We start from the raw sequence: 9,552 nt of genomic DNA on the forward strand, positions 1-9,552 counted from the left end.
TCAACAGTCTTTACAGGAAGACAATAAAATCTAAACATTAAAACACATAGCACTTGTAATTTCTAGTTTTCAACTAAAGTTATTAGGCACCTGAAGAATAATTTTGGCCCATGACCTGAAGAAAAAAAAAATCAATAGAAAAATAAACCAGTGCAATTCACCACATTAATCCAATAAAGGAGAAAAAGCATATAATCATGTTGATGGATACAGAAAAAGTATTTGTGAGATTTCAACAAAGTATTTGTGAGATTTCAACATCTATTCATGTTAAAAAGAAAAACACTTGACAAACTAGGGATAGAAGGAAACTCTTAAAATCTGGGTGTTACAAAGACCTATGGCAAACACTATACTTAATGGTTAAATACTGAAAGCTTTGTTTCTAAGACTGGGAGGAGACACAGATACTCACTTTGATTGCCTCCATTTAACAGTGTACTGGAAGTCTTCAATAGGTCAATAAGGCACAGAGATTAAAAGGGAAATAAGTACAATGATTGAAGAAGAAATAAAACTACCATTATTTATATAGGCGACTTGATTATATATGTAGATAATTCAAAATAATCTACAAACTATAAGAAATAAGTGAATTCAGCAAGATTGTTACATATCACACAAGAAATAAACTGTATTTCTATATACCAGTAACAAACAATGACAAAACATAATGATTAAACATAGATTTTAAAGCACCATTTATAGTATAAAAAATCAAATATAAATAAATTTAACAAAAGATGGCCAGAACCTTAATCTAGAAAACTTACAAAACATTACTGAGATTAAAGAAGGCTTAAGTAAACGGAAAGAGATGACTCATTCCTAGATGATAAAGATGTCAGCTTTCCTCCAAATTGGTCTATAAAATCAATGCAATCCCAATAAAAATTCAAGCAAGTTTTTTTTTTTTTTTTTAATAGAACTGACAAGATGATTCTAAAGTGTATACAGAGATTAAGAGTGGTCAATAGCCTAAAAAAATTTTTTTTATTGGTGTATTATTGCTTTACAAAGTTGTGTTACTTTCTGCTGTACAGCTAAGTGAATCAGTCATATATATATATCCCTTCTTTTATGGATTTTCAATTGGGAGACTGGAATCGACATAAATATATATACTATCTATAAAACAGATAACTAAAGAGTGGCCAATATCTTGAAGAATATAGCTAAGGGAGAATACACAACCAGACGTCAAGATTTAATATAGAGCTGCAGTAATTAAACCAGTGAAATGCTGGCACCAGAAAAGAAAAATAGACCAATGAAACTATTTCAGAAACAGACCCACACATACACAATTATTTGATTTGTGACAAAGGCTATAGAACAGTGCACTGAAGATACTACTTTTTTATGGATCCTACTTTTTAACAATTGAAGGTTTGTGGCAACCTGGCATCCATTAGTGTCACTTCTCCAACAGCATTTGCTCACTTTGTGTCTCTGTGCTACATTTTAGTAATTGTTATAATACTTCATACTGTTTTCATTATTGTTATATTTATTATGGTGATCTGTGATCCTGCATGTTATTACTACAAAAAGATTATGACTCGCTAAATGTTAAGATGATGGTTAGAGATTTTTTTTGTAATATTAAACAAAGGTGTGTACATCTTTTTAGACATAATGCTATTTAGCATACTTAATAGACTACATTTTAGTGTAAACAACTTTTATATGTACTAGGGAGCTGAAATATTGTGACTCATTTTATTGTAATATTCAATTTATTGTAGTGGTCTGGAACACACACAGAGTATCTCTGAGGTATGCCTATAATAGTAATTCAAAGTGCAGGTCTTGGTACATTCTAGCTTTTCCCTTATCATTTACTACAGTCTTTCAAAATTGCTATTTAACCTCTTTTGGCTTTGCTTAAAAATAAAAAATAGCTTTAGGATAATTAACTAGCATTTTGACAATTAAACATTACTTACTACAGTCCCTTCACATTATATGTTTCTCAAACTCTTTTCAATCCAAAAGAAATATTAATTTGGCTTTCACCCTTAAGTATAAACACTGTAAACATCAAAGTGCATCTTTTTTTATAGACCTCTTATTCTCTATCCTGATTCTGGCAACCTAGTCTTCTCTTTGGTATTCTAAGCCTGGGAGGAATTCTTTTTTTTTTTCTGGCCACACTGCACAGCTTGTGGGATCTCAGCTCCCTGACCCGGCATTGAACTCTGGGACCGTGGCAGTGAAAATGTGGAGTCTTACCCCCTGGACCACCAGGGAATTCCCGCGAGAGGAACTCTTTGGTAGGTTTGCCTTACTCATCTGTGAGGTGAGGGATCTGCCTGCTTATCAGACGGTGGTTCTCGTCCCAGTTAAACTAACCATCGTGTCCGAGGCAAACCAGCCAATGCCTCGGTGCTTCTCCTCTATGAACTATGGCATTGTTGCCTGTCACACAGGAGAGACTCAGTCTAGGAATACTCAAGAATTAGACCGTTTCAAAGATATCTTCCAACAGTTTATTATGTATAACTTAATTCACTTCTGTGACAAGCAGTCAACCAGCAAAGTAAAATGTAAATTAACCTCATCTATTCTTGTTCCACTACTGTTCCTGGGGAAGTCTGGGGTTAGAAGAAACCAGCACTGGGAAGTGCTGCTAGAAGCAGAGGGGTGATAGAAACACAGTCATACAGAACCACGTTCATCGTGAACAGCTGAACTAAAAGCCAGAAGAAAACTCCCCTCAAAGTGAATGAATGCCTGGAGAAGAAAAAGATAATATTTTATATGACCACCTTCTATCAGGAACTCTTGACTTTTTTAAAAAACAGGTTGATAAAATCAGTTTCTCAAAATAGCTATTCATATTAAACCAGGCATCTCCCAAGGAGAAACAGCTACCATTGAAGTTCTTGCCCTTAGATTTACTGTGAGATGAGGTCTCAGGTGAATGTACCAAGTTAAGTCAAAGATGGAGAGAAAGAGAGAAGTGGGCAGTCATCTCTGGAGATCAAGTAAGAGAGAATTTAACATGTCTGATGCAAGGTAAGTTTTGGGGTCTTCTCTCTTACATTTTTCTGAAAGGAAATTTTTTTCATGTTTTATATTTGTCTAAATTTTCTTCTATTATTTCTGGTGCACCCCGTTGCCCATGTTAAATCCTCTCCCTTTTTGAAACAAACTTTTAAAGAAAACACACATTTAGAGAACTGAGAAAACAACACACATTGGAAATACATAGACTGTTCTTTTACTGCAGAGTAAAAAAAATGAGAAAAAGTTGGTGTGAAATCTTGGAGCCTAAAATTAAAATGTAAACAGAAAATGCTCAGTGACCTTTTCTTTGAAGGCTCACATGAACAAATGTCATGGTACACTGATCAAATTTTTACTCATTTGCATTTTCAGGATGTTGCTATTAATACCACATGACACTCAACAAATTACACTATGACATTTTGTACAAATCACTTCACCTCTAGATTCTTCTGCTGTTACTTGAGCCTCTGGTTACTTGTGGAAAAACAATGTATTAAAGTCTTATTTTTGTAGGGGAGAGAAAACTTTTCCTCTGCCTTCTTAGGTCTGTAACTGGGGCCTATGAATTAAGTTGATAAAAGACAAATTGATAGGAGAAACGGCATATAAATTTAATTGATGTTTTTTAACTTTACTTCCATGGAGTTGCACAGAAAAGAAGTAAAAATTCCACCCAGACTATTAGGCTTCTAAGCTTATATACTATTTTAACAAAAGATAATAAATTATGGAAAAGTAAATAAGGCAAAAAAAGGAGTTTGAGTTTTTAGGGGTTGTAAATTGTGGGAAAGTAAATATATGGGGAAATTAATGGAAGATAAGGGTGAGTTATTTTAGTAAGGTTTATGCAGACTCATTTCAGCATCATCTCTGTGTGTAGTAATAAGGGGTGTTTTCTTCCTAGTTCAGGAGAGAGGGGACATCTTTACAAAGGGAAATTCATGCCCTGCTTTCAGGCAGAAGCAAAAGGACTGAGAAAACTTCCTGTATCTGCGTCTTCTCAGCTGCCTTCAGCTCAAAATATTCCTTTTGCCAAAGCAGCATATTTGGGGCTTGTATATTCTTACCCCCCTAATTTTCTAAGGGGGAATCAAAGTTCATTTGCTAATGTAAAAATATCAAACCTCAGAACCAGTTCCCTGGAATGTCTTAATTTAAAGAAGAAAAAGAAAGAGTTCCAATGTCAAATAAGTTTGAGAAATGCTAGATTAAATAAAGTTAACTTGATTTTTTTCCAGCAGTAAATAACCTTTCATTAACTAACAATGCACTATTAGTCTACAAATGGGGAATAATAATTAATTATGTTCCTCAAACTTATTTGACCATGGAACGTGTTTTTTTCCAAGTATTCTTTCAGATGAATGGTTTTTGTAACATATGTTGAGAAATACTGGGATCAGCCATCTTTATATGTAAGTGCAAAAGTTTAAGTAGGCAGTGATGTTAAATGGAAACAAAAAGGCAGAGCCAGCAATAAAGCTGTCAGTCTGCACAGCAACTGTGCTGCATTCTGAGTCATGCTCCAGAAGGCTGAGCTGGGGTTTGTCTCTATGAAGGAAGACAAGAATGTCCAAAGCTTTTGGATACTTCTGAATTAGAACCCTTTCTTGGGCACTGAAGAGTAGCAATGGATAAAGAAAAAACAGTCTCACATGCTCATTTCCATTACTGGCTCAGTACAGCTCCAGTTGTTATCATTCTTAAACATCTATTAACATGACTGCTTCATAATTACAAAGGCTAACGGCCAAGCATTTTTCACAGGAAGCAAAGCACTGCCTGTTTTTAACAGCTTTTCTGGCGTGTGCAAAAAGGTCGTTGTTTTTTTTTTTTCCAATCTGTTTAATCTTATTTTAATTGAAGAAACATCTCTAAAACACTTATGAGTGACTGCAAGATGAAAAGGAAAAAGCATATTCAAGCTAGATAAGTGCAATAATATAGATGATCTTGAGGTGGGTGATACAGGATACAGAACTGATGTTATCAGTACATCCCAAGCACAATGATACCTAGCGTCTTCATCTGCCAGATATTTTAATTTCAGCAGAGACCTTCCTCAATGTTGTTATGGGCTGATTTCAAGGTTCTGAATCAGTAAATTTGACCCTTGATCTCAAATGTCAACTGCCGCCACGTTTGGCCTTCTTCATCGTCCTCCATGCTCCCTGGGTCGGGGCATAGCTAGGTGCTCGAGTCAGAGAATTATTTGGTAATAAAAGATTTGGAGGAAAATGGAGGGCGGGGGTGGGGTGGGGTGGGGTGGGTAGTGGTATTTACTGAGCAGCCAGGTGGCGGATATTTTCGTAAGAATCACCCTATTAACAAACAAACAGATCTTTCCCCCATTTTGTAGATAACAAAACTGGGACTTAGAGAGGTTATAATACTTGTCAAGGTCAAACCAAATACTGATGAGCAAATGAAGTAAAATTTAAGTCAGGACTGGATGAATCCAAAGTCTGTTTTACAATATCATGTTGTCTCCTGATCATAAAAAACTTCATTTTTTATAGGAGCACAAATGGTCCATCTGTACTATTTCTCTCGGTATCTAACAAAATATCTTTTATCATCACACTAACTTCAAGGGAACTGATAATATTTAGATCTTTCCACTCACTTGCCCAAATCAATACAGCTATTTATTCTCAACTGCTGGTAACGAACTTTCTTAACTCAGCATTTTGTGGGAAAAGTCTAAATACTTGAATTGCTTCATTTCATGCTATTTCTCTTGGCATGTGTCTTTTTGGTTTGCTTTTAAAAATAAACTCCAAAATCATGACATATTCAAATACGAAAAACAGGATGCAGAGCAATGGGAACATTAATCTGAAATGGTCACCTGGCGAGAATACCTGTGTCTGTAGTAACTCCAAGTTAAATAGAAAATTTTTACATTTATGAAGCAAGTGTTCAAGTGTGGTTGACTTAAAAAAAAAAAAGCAAAAACTGCCCTAGTCTATAAACTGGATTCTACCCCAGTCTCCCACAGTTGTGACCCTGGTTAAGAACCTCTGATTCAGTTTCCTCATTATTTAAAATAAGAAAAGCTCTCTTAAGTTCCTTTAAAAATTACACAATTTTATAGTCAACTGCAATTCACTGGCCTTTCTAGTGAATAAACAATTTAAAATAATTCAAGTCCCACTTTCATGATCCCTTTCTTAATTTGATGGAGGCAAAGAAATTATTTACCTTCCAGTTAAAATTTTCTTGTTAGTGATAAAAATCAGGTGGCCGATAAAAAAGTTCAGTCACCAAGTTAGACAGAGTGATATACAGTCTTAGGGAAATGATTTATTTAAGGAAAGACAGCACAACAGTTTGCTTATTTTGGTTTCAGGTACCATGATTCATATCCTCTAAAGGCTAGAGGGAAAAATCAATCTTTTCTAGGAAAGACAGTAATACGGTAAAGCTGCTTTCCCTCTTGCTTAGCCTGATACTATATATTCACAAATGAAAATAATTCTGAGAGTAGTCCTCACACTAGGTGAGGCCCACAACACCTGGTTTCAAATGCTTATACCCAGAGAAATTACGTAACAGACCGTTTGGTGCCATCCTGGCTCTGCTAACAAACAGAGGTGGGTTTCTGAGTTTAGTTTCCTTGGCATTTCACTCTCCTCATTATCCTATCACTTCATTTCCCCCTCCCCATCCAATCTTTACACAATTGTTGATGCTGCGGGAAGCATCAAGATGAGAGTCTAAATGACACCCACCATAGACTGGTAAAGTTAAGTAAACACTAGTTACTCCAAAATATCAGGGACTTGACTTTCTGGGTTTAATGTCCTGACAAATTCATCATTCCTTCGAAATGTTAAGACCAGAGAAGCATTTCACTGGCACTGTGCTAATTCTTGCTTAATTCTTCAAAACTTTGTTGGACATGGTCAGGCCTCAAGGTAGATGCACTGGAGGAGAACTTTGGGGAAATGTGCCCCTTAGCCACTCCAGCAGATGTGGAAAGCGGGAAGAGAGCCAGTGGGCAATCTCACCCTCCCCACATATACATATTCATCTCTTCTCTGGTCACCATGCCCAGGGACCTTGTAAGTAGAGGTTCATTGTCAGAAAACATAAGTCACACTCACTGTAAATTCTATCATCACAGAATCACTGTTCTACCTCTGGCTCATGTGAGGACAGCACAGTAATCTCAGTACAGTGCTTCTCAAACTACAAAGTGCAGATGAATCACCAAGGGACTTTGTGGTAATGTGGACTGAGATTTAGTAGACCTGGGCTACAGCCCAAACTTTTGCATTTCTAACAAATTTCAGCGCAACACTGATGCTGCTGATTTGCAAACCACACTTGAGTAGCAAGGTCCTAGTACAGTTGCTCTCCCAAATCTGAAGCACATTTTACCTTGAGGTCTCCTTGTAGTTGGCTATCTATCAGGAGAACTAAACAAGACAGAAAACTTAGAACCTCTGTGTTGGGAGAAATCCATCATGAATACAGGAATTAAATAAGTTCACTGATTTTCACTGCCTGGACCCTGGACCTTTGCTCCTGCCCAGATGGATTTGCCAGATTCTTCTTGTTTAGCTGAATGACGAATTTTGGCTCAGTCTTCACCAGACTAATCCAATGCCATTCAGTCAGCAATTCAAATGTTAATGGTGTAGCACCTGTAAACATAAAAATGCAGGCTCCTGGGCTCTAACCCTGAGACTCTGATTCATTAGTTCTGGAGCAGCCTCAAGAATAAATAGACATTCTAGGTGACTCTAACACACTCTGAGGTCTGGGGGAAGGAAATGCATGTCCTCTTCGATGGACTGGAGTAATCTATATCCTGTGGTGTTAATGCCTTTCCATCAAGGAAGACAGCAAAGAAATGAAGGACAGAAAAGACACATGACCTGATCATCTCACACTATGATAGAAGAAATGATTTCCTCCCCAATTTGGACACTTGCTTAATTAAGGTCATTTATGGTTAATTCCAGTACATTTTATCCTTTTTTTTAGAGAAGTTCACTAAAAATGTGAACTATTATTCCATACAAAATTCTTCTAATGCCGGTATGATTACAGACATAGTTAATGATCAAAATAGCAAAGGAATGGTTATTTATTCTTCTGATTGAACAAATAAAATTGGAGTTGTTCATACACATACATTCTTTTTTAATATATCCAAGACGACAAACACTGACAATCAGCTAACAAAAATAAGGACTGAATATTAATTAGTGCCATTATAATGGCAGAAGCATATATAAAATACAAGAAGTAACTTTACCTATGACTTTGTTAATGAAATGTTCTCTCTAAGAAGGGATACAGCTTGGCTACTCGGTTTCTCCGGGAGTGGATGTGACATCATGAGGGGTGTTATTCTCCGATGGTACAGTTACCGGTCCTGTCCCAGTGATCTCAGACTCAGCAGGGATAGCTTCTGGACTGGAGCTAGCTCCTGTCTGGTTGGGGGTGGTTTCAGTCTCAGAGGCTGAGGTTTCCTGACTGGAGCTGGCATCTGTTGCTTCATCAGGTACAATGTCAGCTTGAGCAGACATGGCCTCTTCTTCTGTTTCCAATTCTGTTTCCTGACTTTGAACTTCCTCACTTTCTTCTACCATAGCAGGTGGTAGCTGTAATAAAGTCTGATGAAGAAAAAAAAAGAGGGAAAACATTAATGAATCAAAAAACAAAAAATCCACCTGGCTTATAAAGTTATGCTCCCGCATTATCTTCCTAATAGATACTGTCACCCTAGAAAGCTCCAAAACACTGAGGGCTGTTTTATATTGCAGAGGTAACAACTCTGATGATAATGGCCTAGGTTTTGTCAATTCCATGGAATATGCTTACACAGATATCAGATAATAAGATGAGAATATATATTAAATCTTTGGGGAGAAAAACCAATATCAAAAGCTATTAAATTTTTTCATAAAGGAACTTATTATAAACACTGGAAAAGAGTGGCTGATTAGGACTGACTGGCACACCAACTCAAGAAAAGGCCCACTTCAATCAAGGAGCACTGTGAGGGGGAAGATGAACCAAGCCTTGAGACAAGGCAGGGAGAGAGCAGCAGGTACAGGGCTTCTGTCCCACTTAACCAGAGCACTGGAGCAGCCCTATATACTCGGCTTCCCTTTCTGGAGCTAAGGCTTGGCTTCTTTCTTTAGGAATTTTGTTTCTCTTGTTGGAAACTGAAAAAAATTTAAAGCAGTATTCACAATGGCAGCACAAAATGTGAAATACTTAGCGATAAAACTAACAACATATGTATGAAGGCTGTAGGCTGAAAGCTGCCAAACACTGATGAGAGAATTCAAAGACCTAAATATAGTGGAGAGGGATATCATACTCATGGAAAGAAGACTAACTATTGTTATGTTAATTTCTCCCAAATTGATCCTAAGCAATAATACTCAAAAATCCTAATCAAAACCTCAGCATGCTTTTGTCTAGGGATAGAAAGAGATAGGCTGATTCTAAAATGTAAAGAGAAAAGCAAAGGAACTAGAATAGGCAAAAACATTTTGAAAAAGAACAACAAAA

At 36.6% G+C, this 9,552-nt stretch overlaps 1 protein-coding gene across 1 annotated transcript in view; it reads right to left on the reverse strand.

Moving 5' to 3' along the window:
• Window positions 1-4,839: 4,839 nt before the first annotated feature.
• The window catches only part of AQR (aquarius intron-binding spliceosomal factor), an 84,551-nt gene continuing 79,838 nt past the window's right edge, over window positions 4,840-9,552 (reverse strand). The window contains exon 35 of the mRNA XM_010844186.1: window positions 4,840-8,645. Coding sequence (XP_010842488.1) covers window positions 8,334-8,645 — 312 coding nt within the window. The 3' untranslated portion in view covers window positions 4,840-8,333. The remainder of the gene's footprint in view (window positions 8,646-9,552) is intronic.

Source organism: Bison bison, unplaced genomic scaffold, assembly GCF_000754665.1.
Source record: "Bison bison bison isolate TAMUID 2011002044 unplaced genomic scaffold, Bison_UMD1.0 scf7180017864197, whole genome shotgun sequence".
NCBI classification, from domain to species: domain Eukaryota; kingdom Metazoa; phylum Chordata; class Mammalia; order Artiodactyla; family Bovidae; genus Bison; species Bison bison.